Here is a 13,509-nt window from a genome sequence, read left to right on the forward strand (position 1 = left end):
TTTTAGATTTTATAGGCAAGAATATTCTCCACCCTTTCTTCAGAAGGATTTTATTGCTCCTGACATTTACACTCAGTTTTTAACATGCTGCCAGAACTTTATGTGTCACACGCAAGCAAGATGCAAGGCAACTTCTGGAACTTATAACTAACTTAAACTGAAATTAGATTTCACTACACAATGTGAACCTTCAGACTTGACTCCAAATATGTGTTTTTGATTAATTGCATGGAATGAGAGAGGGAGGCCCTAGGGACAAAAAAATTTAAATCTGTTTATGCATGGGTGCGTGTGCATCCAAAAGCTAGGCCAGTCCAGCAATGGGAGTTGTTTCCAGCACCCTTTAAAGACCATCTCCATCTTTCTCAGGATGATTCATCTGCATTTCTGTGGGACCACTACTGAGTTCCTTACTGAAGCTCTATCTTCTGCATTTCCTTGAAATGGGTATTTTTACCTCTCTTCTCTCACTGGTTTTGCTGTTAGCAAGTAGATAAGAGAGAACATAAAGAAGAATTGTACTTACTCTTATTTTTGCTAGTATATCTATTGAAATATGTTGTAAACGTGGGGGAAAAAACCAACCCAAATCAAATTATTTTAAAAACAATTTAAAAATTATGTAAAGGAGTAATTTTTGAGGTGGTTTTGCTAGAACATTAATTCAACGAGTAGTCCATTTAAGCTTGTGTAAGTTTGTTTTCATCCAAGACTTGTTTAGAATCAATTCTGAAACTTTGAACACCAAACCTTTGAAGTCCAAATGTTGTGATTTAACCCCAGCCAGCAGCTAAGCACCACACAGCCACTTGCTCACTGCCCCTTCGCTGGGATGGGGGAGAGAATCAGAAAGGGAAAAGTTAAAAAACTCGTGGGTAGGGATAAATACAGTTTAAGAGGTAAAACAAAAGCCTTCTGTGCCAGCAAAGCAAACCAAGGAATTCATGCACCACTTCCCATGGCTGGGCAGGTGTTCAGCCATCCCCAGGGCAGCAGAGCTCCATCACATGTGACAGTGACTTGGGGAGACAAGCAGCATCACTTCAAACATCTCCCCCTTCCTTCTTTCTCAGCTCTGCAGGCTGATCATGACCCCATATGGTCTGGGACATCCCTGTGTTCCTTTAGGCTCAGCTGGCCCGACTGTGTCCCCTCCCAAATCCTTGTGCACCCTCAGCTTACTGCCTGGCAGGGTGGTGTGAGGAGCAGGAAAACCTTGGATCTGAGAGCCCTGGTCAGCAGTAAGGAAAACATCCCTGTGTTACCAACACTGTTTCCAGCCCAAATCAAACACAGCCCTATATCAGCTACTGAGAAGAACTTATCAACACCATCACACCAAATCTCTGCTTTCAGCATGTAAAATGTTCATGTAACAACTAATGAAATTCTGTGTCTAATAGTTTGTTGTTCTTTCTTGTTTTAAATAGGCCTTGATGTCAAAAGTGAAGCATGCCAGCGATTTTTTCGGGATGGGTTAACAATATCCTTCACAAAAATCCTTACAGATGAGGCAGTGAGCGGCTGGAAGTTTGAAATTCATGTGAGTTTTTCAAGTTGTGTTTCTGATGAGTCTGGTAATTGAAAAAGGAAGGAAACTGCCATTGTGATTAGGGGGAGACTGTAAAAGCTGGAGCTAATCTTTGAAACTCAGTAGTGAGTTGTGAGAAAACTCTTGTATGCGTGGATCTGAACAGGCAGTGGGGAGTCATCTTTCTGTCAGTGTTTCACTTTATTGCCTCCAAAGTTTTGGAAGGAAATAAAACATGAGAGATGATTTGGGGGAGAACTAGAACCATGTATGTTACAAGTTTATAGTTCATATTCGTTGTACAGTCCCCTGCCACATTCTTACTTGTTCTTTTTTTTATTAACAGAGATGTATTATTAACAACACTCATAGACTAGTGGAACTCTGTGTGGCCAAGCTGTCCCAAGATTGGTTTCCCCTTCTTGAACTTCTTGCCATGGCCTTAAATCCTCACTGCAAATTCCACCTCTACAATGGTACTCGTCCCTCAGAAACAGTTCCTGCGGGGGTCCAGCTCGCTGAAGATGAACTTTATGCCCGTCCTCCTGACCCACGATCACCAAAGGTGTGAGGGCCTTTCCAGAGCCCTGTGTTTTACTCTGTGCAGTGTTACCTAATGGCACAGCAGCTGTAGAGAAGTGTTCTTAGAGTGGGGGCAAAAGCCTTCTTCATTCTTCTATCACTAAGATGTTCTGTTGCTTATGACTCCTGATTTAGTGTGCATTTCCCCTTCTTACTCCTGTCTTTGGTCCACCATCAAACTGTGTCACCTGTTTCTGTGGTAAGCTGGCACAACTCTGCTGGAATGCCATTCCTGCTGTGTTAACTGGCTTGCTTGTATTTGCCAGTTGATGCATTTACCTTCTCCCTTAACATGAAATTTTGTAGGTGACACACTTTGAGGAGGAGATTATGTGATAAATTGGGAATTTTCTCTTCCTTGCAGTTTCCAGTGGTGGAAGAAATGTTTTTTAATTGGACATGAGATACCAATGTCAGTGTGGTTTTTTCAGTGGCTTTGGTTTGGTTTTGTTTTGGGAGGATGTTGAAGGTTTGGGTTTTTTGGTTGTTTGTGTTCTGTAGTTGTGGTTTCTCAGGGTTTTGTTTTTGTTGTTTTATTTTTTTAACTGGAAGTGGAGATTAGCAATCTGTCCTGGTTCTTGAGTCTGAAATTTTCAGAATTGATCTCCAAATGGCATTGATAAGACTTCAGGAGTTAACTGAATTTTATTTATTTATTTATTTTTCATTCATTCATATATATATATAGATAGATAGATAGATAGATAGATATAGGTATATAGATCTATAGATATATAGATATATGTATACACACACACACAACTTTTTTTTTTTATGGTGGGTTTTTTGTTTTAGTTGTTTGAATTTTTTTTTCTTTAGTGGAACTGCTGACTATTTACTTGTAAGAACCAAGGATAAAACACTCCAGTGTCCTTTGACTTCCCTTGCATTACTAGTTGTGTTTAGAGGAACGTTACTTTGCATTCTTAACATTTTTATATGTGACATTATCACATCCAGGACAAAGGAAAAATACCAGAACTGTCAGACTTTCTGTAATAATCTAACAGCTAAAGCTGGACCTAAATTATAGTAAACTTTATTCCTAAATAAATTTCTTGAGTAGCTCATCTGCAGCATCTGCTCTTTGACATGATAACAGAAAAGATCCTGTTGCCTGTTTCTGAGCATTTCCTTAAAACTGAATATGTAAACTGTGTAAAGACTGTTTTAAAACAAATGTTGTCATTAAAAGGTGCTTGAAAGTATTTCTAGATGGTACTTTGTGAATACCAGAAAATAACTATTTGTTTTATTACAGGGTTGGCTAGTAGATCTTATCAACAAGTTTGGCACATTAAATGGATTTCAGGTCTTGCATGATCGATTCATGAGTGGATCAGCATTGAATGTTCAGATCATTGCAGCTCTCATCAAGTAAGTTTTTTTCTAAATAATGATTTATGCATTTGCAAAAGTTGGACTCAGTACAAGATACTGTGTTAGCAGAAAGCTTAAGACTTTTATTGAAGCACTTCCTTTCACTCCATCTCTTCATTCAGCTGGTTGTGTCTGCCTTCAGCATTTCATGTGCTTCTAAGTAGATATGAGTTTCTTTAATTAATTGCACCTTATTTTCATAATGTTGCATGACAATTGATTATGACACTTCCCTTTTTTTCTTTGTTTTTTAGGCCATTTGGACAATGTTTTGAATTTTTAACATTACATACAGTGAAGAAATACTTCCTTCCAATTATAGAAATGGTTCCACAGTTTTTAGAAAATTTAACAGATGATGAACTGAAAAAAGAAGCAAAGAATGAAGCCAAAAATGATGCTCTGTCAATGATAATCAAATCTCTAAAGAACTTAGCTTCAAGAGTTCCAGGACAAGAAGAAACTGTAAAAAATTTAGAAATATTTAGGTTAAAAATGATTCTTAGGTAAGATGCTAGTCCTAATATAATATGTCACTGGTGATATTTTTTTCCACACTTCTTACATTAAATTTTTCTCACAGGTTGTTACAAATTTCCTCTTTCAATGGTAAAATGAATGCACTAAATGAAGTTAACAAAGTAATATCCAGTGTGTCATACTACACTCATCGACATGGTAATCCTGAAGAGGAAGAGTGGCTCACAGCTGAAAGAATGGCAGTAAGTGCTCCTTTTCAGTGAACTTCATTGCATAAATTTGGTTTCTCCTTTGTACTTTAACTGTAGAGGTAGCTCTGTATTGTGAATCCAGCACACATTGTTTATTTTCATATATAGTGTTAGAAACATTAGGCATCATGTCCTGGTAATAAAGCACTTTAGAGTAGCCTTTCTGTGAAAAAAAGCTGCATTTGTGTCAAAGCTGCTGTTGAGAATTACTTTTCAGTGCTGCTAAAATCATGGCTCAAAAATGGATCATTGGATAGTGTGTTTTTCATATAGAGTTTTAAAAACCCAGAGAAATCTAGATAAAACAAATGTGTTCATTTGCAACTGCAGTGTTGCAGTAACTAGAAATGTAATGGTCATTTAATTAAATATATAGTCTGGGTTTGGTGCTTCAACTTTTTCTCATCAGAGTTCTAAGTCCTCTGTTTCTCACATTTCAGAAGCTGGATGCTTCAGTACAGAAAGCTCTATAGATACCACATTTTTGTTTTAATCAATACTTTTGTATTATGAATACTGTTGCTTGAATGTATGTATAGGGAGGTATGAAAATGAGCAATTATAAAACTAAAATAAGAACTATTTTCTCTCAATTTTTGTGAAATCTAGCTGTGTTAAGTGATTTTTACACTGTTCTGCCCCATCTTTATGACTGGCCACCTGTTGTGAGGTTCGTAATCTACAAAAGGACATCTGACAAGAAAAAATAACTGCAGTTTTGACTTTTTAAAGCAGTAGGAGGAAATAGGTCTCTTTTTTACACATTTCCTACAGTTTGGCATCTCATACAAGACCTGTGTTTTTAACTGCAATTGCCTAGATTTCATTATTTCATGAGACCAGCTTGAATATTGTAAGTCTGATCAAGGACAGTGTTGGAGGTGATGATGCTGTGGGTGTTTGTTTTCTCTGTCAGTGCTCAGAGCACATCTTGCTTTGCTTCACTTGGAACAAAATGGTCTGACTGTGTCAGTGACACCACTGAGAAAATTGCATCTCCTTAAATATGACTTGAATATTTGCCTCTGGTTCAGTTAGAAACATTTAAAAACCCTAAAAGTGGCAGTACTTAAATAATCTTTTTATATTTCAGACCTTGCTTAAGTCCTTTTTATGGGATCTGCTGTAGGTGTACCAGTAGAGTTAGACATGTCATAAACAATTTGGTTTTGATACTTAGTGACTGTGAATTGGAAAATAAAAATTTTGTTGCTTGAATAGAAGAGTTTACTCTTCTTCACATTGGCTTCTTATGTCTGAAATTGTTTAAACATTATCCAGTAATATATTGGATTATTTTAAATGGTGATTTTTTTTGAGAGAGAGGAAATTAAAGATAAAAGCCTTTCTGTTGTGCTGCATCTTTTTTAATCTGTAACAGGTTGGATTTTTGTTTTGTAGTTTAAATATTAATGATGGCACCTGAATAATTTGAGATGGCACTACTTTCTTTTTATATTCAGGAATGGATCCAGCAGAACAACATTTTATCAATTGTATTAAGAGATAGTCTTCATCAACCTCAATATGTAGAAAAACTTGAGAAAATTCTCCGGTTTGTCATCAAAGAGAAAGCTCTCACTTTGCAGGATCTTGACAACATTTGGGCTGCACAGGTAAATAATTCAGCTGCTTGTCTGCTGCTGCACGGGAGGCATCTCCTTGTGTGTTGTGTGGGGAAGAGAACCTGGGCTGCTTCTGCTCTGTGTTAGACAAAGCCACAGAAAATTTGAGGTGAAATGGTGTTTGCTTTTGGGGTCTTGGAGTTTAAAATTGTCATCTGAATTGTCTCTAGTGGAAGGGATCAGCCACAGGTATATATAAAGCCTGAGGGAACAGTTCAGAACATGGTGCAGAGATGATCTTTTTTAAGTATTAACAAACCTTCAGCATTGAGCAGAGGCATGATACAGAATAGCTTAGTATTTAAAATGCATGGAGAAATATATGTTGCTAATCTCTGAGTTCCATGCAGTTGTGTAAGATTTTCCTGGGCAGAGTGTGATTAGTAAGGCTTATTAATGATGACTGTTCTAGAAGTTATTTAGCTGCAAGTTCTTTTCCTTGTGTTGCAATAATGATTTTTGAAAAGTTACCAATTTTGCAATATTGATTTTTTTACGTACATGACTGGGAAGATGGATTTCCCTAGCTGTGGGCTGCATGATTCTAATACACAGACTAGGCAGCTGGAGAGACAAAATCATTGAGAATTATCAAGTATACAGAAAATTTAAAAAAAGAGGATTGAAACATAAATGAAGGGTAGTGAAACTCTGGTTGTACAAAAAAGTCTTCAGGCCAGTCCTTCAAGTGTGGGAAGGCCAGCTCTGGTTTCCAAGGCAGGGAGGGAGGGCTGTGCTGGTTTGGGCAGGGACAGAGTTACATTTCTCCATAGCAGCTTCTGTACTAACTATGTTATCTGAACTCTGAGTTTTCCCACTTTCCCCCTTGTCACTCTCTTCCCCCATGGAACTGTGGGGTGGAGAGCTGAGTGAGCAGCTCTGTGGTGCTCCTTTGCCAGCTGGGTTATACCCTGACAAAGGCCAATACAAGTTTGGTTACTTTGGTAACACAGTTTACATGTGTTCATGCTGTTCTGAGACCAGAACAGTTTGGCTTAAATGGACTTAATTTCAGGTTATATTTATATAAGGGAGATCCCTGGTGTTGCAAGTAATTTCATCATGCCTAGGCTTGAGTTCCAGCATGGCAGTAAGTGCACAGGCTGAAGCTCAATACAGTCTTTTCTTATTATCCCAAAGTCCTGTTAAGAAAATTTCATCATGTAGCAGAGCAATACACAGATTACTTGAATTAAGGTCTGGGATCATACTCTTAGTATTTAGCTTGCAGTCTGTAGATCTTTTCACACTACAAAATACCTGTGAGGGGAAAAAAAAACCCGAAAACCTCAAAACTTTGAGAGGTTAGTTTGCTTTTAGTAGGCCTCTTTTACCTGTTTTAGAGCCTCACTTTTAATAAGATGAGAAAAAGTCTGAAATTTGGGAAGAAAAGTCTTCCAAGCAATTATCTTGCTCCTAGTGCTATCCAGTAGGACATGTGGATAAACTAGTGTCAGTCAAGCTTTCTACCCTTCCAGAAAAATGTGAATACATTGTGCAACTCCTAAAAAATGGGGATAGTCCACCTTAGCAGTTGAAAAAAAAAACTAGGAGTAATTTCAGAAGGAATGTTCCATGCCCTTAAATTCCCAGCTTGCTCTGCTCGCTTCTTATGCTATGAAGTAGGTGGCTGTGCAGTGCTCTGGCTGTAATTTTGCCCTGTCCTTTTTTTGTGTGAAAGTAACTTATTCAGGTGGATGGTTTCACTGTGGCTTCAGCCATGGGATTATAATGGACTAAAAAATTAGGAATACTAAAATTTGCTAATACAGAATGATTTTCACCTACTTCACTACTCCCTGTGTATAGTAGTTTTTAGAAGTTCTTATTAAATGACTGCTCCTGAGAGCAGCTGGGGCATGAAATTCAGTAGTGAGGAGTTGATTTACTGTGTAGCTTTATATAACAAGCTATTTTAGCTTGGCCTCAGTGCAGCAGTGGGGGGGTTTTGCTTTCAGGCTCAAGCACTTGTGTTGCTGCCTGACTTTGGAGGCTCAGCCTGCACCTGAGACACTTTAGTATTACTAAAAGTAATGCAATTATGCTGCTTTTGCCTTTCAAAGGCAACCTAAGTTCTAATTTTATTGAAGTGTTTTCATGTCTTACAAAGGCAGTGCTCACAATATAGGAGTGCATTTGATTAAAGGAATAATGTTTTAAGTTTCTAAATGCAGGCATTAAGTTGCAGGGGAAGATCCAGCTGTACAAAATACAGAATGGCAGAGGCTGAGGTCTCATGACTTGTGTTCTGGAGTGTTTAACTGGAACTTCACAGGCATTTCCCTGTTCCTGTGCAGCAAGCTGGCAGGTCACACACCAGGTTCCTGACTCCTCCCACTGCCTGGTTTTGCTTCCCCAGACCCTTCAGTGCTTCACAGCTTCCCCAGATCTGTTAAAAACCTCCCAAATCAGGGTTTTTACCTGCTTAATTCTTGCTTCCCCCAGGAGTTGGCCGTATTTCTGTATTATAGAGGCCCTTTCTGCCTTGCATGCATTCAGTTTTTCTTCCTATCCAGGAAATGGTCTGGTAGGAGGAAAAAAACTACATGATGTTTTCCAAAGTCAAGTGGAATTATGGTTTTAGTAATTTCCCCTCTTGTAATCTGACCCATAATGTGAAAACAAACATTGCTGCTTAAAATGACTTTTTTTAAAACAAAAATTTATGACACCTTATAAAGAATTTAAGGCACAGCATGTAACAAAGCTATTAGTCTGGGTTTGGTTTTTAGTTTTGGTTTTAAATTACTGATGGAAGCTTTTAGTAGGAATTGAATTTCAAAAGTGCTTATACATGTATTTTAAATAGTGTACAAGATTAATTACATCAGAATGTGTATTCTAGGTATTTGTTTTTTATTTCTCACTTACAACAAAAATTTCTACAGTATATCAGCTATTGGTTCTCATAGTCGATATTTGTTGGTTTTGACTGCAGATGTGAAGTACAGGATGTGTTTTCCAGCCTGGGCAGAAAATTTTCTTCATGCTTGGAGTTAAATGGAACTAGCTTTTTTTGCCCTCATTGTCTTCCTCCTTAAATGTCAAAATTGTGATGTACACCACACTCTTAGTTAAAACTGTGTCTAGTGTAAAACTCAGCATCTTGTCCTTAGTTGTTTCATTGCTGGATTTGTAACTTTAAAAGATGCTGGACTTCAAAATATTGTCTGGTAACGAGTTGTTTGTAATAAAAGGCTTTAGTTGTCTGTGAAACCACTAACACAAAGGAGGTACTTCAGCCTGAGAAACTGGTGAAATACTAAAAATTGATTTACACCTTAAAATACCTCAGTGAAATTCAGAAGTGGATTTTGAGTAATTTGTTATAAAAAAACCCCCAAACCATAAAAACCCACACAAAGCAACATAAAAATACCAGTTTGCAAGTTAAAATACCCTTTTAGATTTTACTGTCCTCTGTCCCAGTTTGATTTTGTAGCAGGAACAAAAAAAATAAATATTTTGATGTTGCAGTATTTATGGTCTAAATAAATACTTGTGTGCACACATACAAAGCACACTTAAATACTTACACTTAAAAGGGAAATCTAAATATTGTGAATTCCCAGTGAAGTATTCAGTTTGCTGTGATGCTCCCACAGCATCAGCTTTTTTGCTGGTCACTTCTAATAGTCTTCCTTATAAAAATTATGTAGAATGTTTTGCTGCTTGACTTAATATGTATTTTTGGTGGATTCTTTTTCTTTTCTTCCTGACAGGCAGGAAAACATGAAGCCATTGTAAAAAATGTACATGATCTCCTTGCAAAATTAGCTTGGGATTTCTCTCCTGAACAGCTTGATCACCTGTTTGATTGTTTTAAGGTAATTTTGTGTTTTGACTGTATTCAGGAAATGGGTTGTGAGGGTGTGTGTAAATTTGTGGCTTTTTCACTGTTTTTCTCCTCTTTTAAGATTTGCTCAGTTTCTGTGTGTTAAAACACATCTTAATGTGTAGAAACAGTTTGAAATATTTAATTCTAGAAAGGCTGTTCTTTAATGAGCACTCTTTGTGAGATTTTCTGTTTACTTCCTGTCTAAAACAAAGGCCTCTTATTTTTGTTTAGGAGACAGTTTTGTTTTCTGGTTTGAACACTTCAGGATAATGCAGGTCTGTGAAGCCTGTAGTATTAAAGTTACATTTAGCAATCTGAGGAATATAGAATTTTCCAAATAAAATAAGTTACTTGTCTTAGATACCTTTCTGCATTTGTTCCAAATTAAGAAGTGTTGGTGATTTAGTAAATTATGTTTTTCTCCTGGCATTAGAGTAGGTTTTGTCAGGTTTACTGGGCAGTGCTACTTTTGATCTTTTAAGTAGAGGAGATCAAGGACTTCCGTTCCCTGCTCCCCCAACTTCCTCTTTATCATGTAATAACTTTTCTCTATTTAGCTTACATACAAAATGAAACAGTCTCAGGAAGATAAAGTTGAATGTTTATAAACACACAGTGATTTGTTTGAAATGACAAAACAACTTGTTTCTGAAAGTTTATGTTATTCACTGGCTTTTATTTGCAGCTTCCAGTAGTGGTGCTCTCTGGCTTGTTTTACTGTTTCACTTTCTGGACATGATCTGCTTGAAAATGCAAGCCAGCTTTGTGGACTCTATTTTCTCTTTTTAGATAAATGCATTATAGTCATATATTGGCTTACATGCAATCTGTGCTTTGTTTAGTGTGGTCCTGTAGTTTGGTGAATGTGTGTCTAATGTTCAGCTACTTAACCCAGTGCTCAGAAGTGCTGTGTGTAAACTGTTGTGTCTGACCTCGAGATGGATATGAAGTGATGGCATATTGAAAACTTCTTCAGGGGTTAATGGAATGCAGGGGCCATGTGTTTCAGTCTGATTCAGAGGCATGAATGATACTAAAGTTTTACTTATGTAGTGATTATAAGTTACTTAAGAAATCTTTTAAGTGTAAGCACTTTTGTAAAAGCATTTAAAAGAAACAGCTGAGCCCACTCTGATTGTTGGTGCAGTTGTCAATGGTAATGTTAACTTTTACAAACACATCTGTGATGTTTGAATAAAGAGTCCTCTCTTTTTAAGCTTCAAGGTGAATATGCTGTAGATGTAAATATAATACTGAAGAGAAGAGCTCTTCAGTTGTGTCTGGCTTATGTATTGCTCTAATTTGCTATTCATTATTAATGACAGGAATTAATGGGAAAGTTCTTTATGTAGTTGCATCACTTTATTGTTGCATTGTTTGTTAACAGCGCTGGTTATGTGTGGAATTTTTAAAAAAATACTTTTATAATATTTTTTTTAAATCCTGCCTTAGGCAAGTTGGACGAATGCCAGCAAGAAACAGCGTGAGAAGCTGCTGGAGTTAATTCGTCGCCTTGCAGAGGATGACAAGGATGGAGTGATGGCACACAAAGTGCTGAACCTTTTGTGGAATTTGGCTCACAGTGATGATGTGCCAGTTGATATCATGGACCAGGCTCTCAGTGCCCATATAAAAATCTTAGATTACAGCTGTTCACAGGTGAGTAAACCAGTATGAAATCAGTCTCTGAGTTTCCTTCCACTCCCCACAAAAATTTCAAGCTATTTGGTAATTTAACAAAAGTGTTACTTATATAAATGTGGATGGTTCTATCAACGTCCTAGTACTTTTAAAATGTTGCAGGACATATTTTAATCAACACCATTGGTGCTTTAATGGGAGAGAGAGAGTGTAATACATCAGTTTGCCTGTCTTGTTGTAGTTGGTGATGTACTGTAATTAGCACACTGGAAGAATTGGAAAAGAACCCTACCTAGGGAGAAAGGAAAAGCAACCTCCCTCCCCACCCCCTTTGCTTTTTCCCAAACTTCATGCTAATTTGTTTCAGTGGGTTTTGTTGTTGTTTTTTTTTGTGCCAGTAAGTCCTTATCTGTTGTGTATGTTAGAAAGGACCTAGCAAGATCCTTTTTATACTATTATACACTCTCCTTCCCTCCCCAAACTTCTGTGAAAGTCTGTCAGAGTAGTAATTAAATGTGGTTTGAAATGAATCCATTATTCATCTTGTTAAGAAACAGTTTCTCATTGTTTTATGACAGTGAGTAGAAATAAATGGAAGAAGAAAGGAAATTATTTAAACACTTGTTAAATAAGTAGTGCTTGAGTGCAGGGAGTTGGTAACACACTGGTAGCTTCTGCCAGTGTGTAGTGCTGCTCAGACACCTCTGTTATGCTTTCATGCTTCAAAACTCAGGTGATCCAGTATTTGTTTGACCTTTGAGTGCTCCATGTTGGACACAAAGAAAGGGAATTGGGACAGTTGTGCAATATGCTTGATTTTGATGATAAACTTCTGTTCTCTAAGGATCGAGACACACAGAAGATCCAGTGGATAGATCGCTTTATAGAAGAGCTTCGCACAAACGACAAATGGGTCATTCCTGCACTGAAACAAATTAGAGAAATTTGCAGTTTGTTTGGTGAAGCACCACAGAACTTGAGGTAAGAATGGGATTCAGATAAAATTTTGTCTGTTGAAAGTTGGATGGGCTGAAATCAAATTTTTTTTTGCAAGAGGTCTGGAAAGTCTAGGTAAAACCATAACCTGTGTTGGAAGATGGTCTTGAGTTTGTTCTAGTGTGTATAAATAGTGTCTAAAAAATCAGACACCTAAGTTTGGTAAGAGAGCATTAACTGCATCTTCATACATGTTTTTAATAATTTTTATGGTAATCTAGTGGAAAATCTGGATTTCTTTTACTGTTATTAATGGAATTTCCTGCCTAACAATGGAATTAGCTTACAAAGCATAAATATGTTTTATGTGCCTGTGTGGCTGCATGCACACACATACATACACAAACATAGCTACCCATGCTTGTTCTTTGATGATAAATTCTTGCAGGTCATCTAGTTCAAATGCTTAAAATCAAAGGTAGCTTTCTGATCTGGCTGAAATTCTCTACAGATTTTCTCTCCGAAATGGAATAGATTAGAAATAAATTAGAAATTTTTTTATGGGGGTGAGGGGGTTTGTTTGTTTATTTTGTCGGGGGTTGATTTGATGTTTGTTTCTGAAAGGAAGAAATAATGAGAAGCCATTATCAGTTTGAACTTGTTGAAGTATACATGATTATTTTAATTATTTTTAATGTCTTCTCAGTAAAAAGACTGAGTCCCTAGGAGTATTCGTATTCACATCAGAATTTTTACATACTCCTGAAAAACATTGTTGGCTTATCAGTGCTGCACAATTGCTTTGTTTTAATTCTTGTAAGCAGATAAAGTGTTCAAGTCAATGTTGCTATTACAGTCAGCTCACAAAAAGGATCAAATCAGGGAAAGCTGAGGAAAATAAGCTGCAGTTTGCACAACACTCTCGTCTTACTGATAGCATTTTCAGGAGCTGTGATAATGTTGCATTCCTGGCTTCTGGAGTTCTGTATATTCATTTGGTTTGCAGCATACTTTTCAAAATTTTAATATATTTTAATTCCTTGCAGTTTTTCATTAATGAATGTTTGAAGTTTATCCAAAAAAGTCACAGTTACCTGTCAATTAGCAGAAAAGTCTGTTTTCTGTGTTGTGGATTCCTTAACCTTTTTCATGCTCTAAGATCTAGGCAGACCAAGCTACCTGCTTATTCAAGTTGAATACTTTTAGCACAGTGCCTTAACAAAGATATTTCCTTTAAGTAATTAA

General features: G+C 37.0%; 1 protein-coding gene across 3 annotated transcripts in view; it reads left to right on the forward strand.

Annotated features, from left to right (window-relative positions):
- USP9X (ubiquitin specific peptidase 9 X-linked) overlaps positions 1-13,509 on the forward strand; it is a 96,433-nt gene that overhangs the window by 30,801 nt on the left and 52,123 nt on the right. For all 3 annotated transcript variants that reach the window (XR_009417804.1, XM_059465888.1, XM_059465889.1), the window contains exons 5-13: positions 1,431-1,543; positions 1,878-2,096; positions 3,375-3,490; positions 3,748-3,999; positions 4,077-4,215; positions 5,688-5,840; positions 9,572-9,676; positions 11,140-11,346; positions 12,173-12,309. Coding sequence is in view for 2 of the 3 variants with exons in the window: in XM_059465888.1 (XP_059321871.1) it covers positions 1,431-1,543; positions 1,878-2,096; positions 3,375-3,490; positions 3,748-3,999; positions 4,077-4,215; positions 5,688-5,840; positions 9,572-9,676; positions 11,140-11,346; positions 12,173-12,309 (1,441 nt within the window). In the remaining variant the exon portion in view is untranslated. The remainder of the gene's footprint in view (positions 1-1,430; positions 1,544-1,877; positions 2,097-3,374; positions 3,491-3,747; positions 4,000-4,076; positions 4,216-5,687; positions 5,841-9,571; positions 9,677-11,139; positions 11,347-12,172; positions 12,310-13,509) is intronic.

Source organism: Ammospiza nelsoni, chromosome 2, assembly GCF_027579445.1.
Source record: "Ammospiza nelsoni isolate bAmmNel1 chromosome 2, bAmmNel1.pri, whole genome shotgun sequence".
NCBI classification, from domain to species: domain Eukaryota; kingdom Metazoa; phylum Chordata; class Aves; order Passeriformes; family Passerellidae; genus Ammospiza; species Ammospiza nelsoni.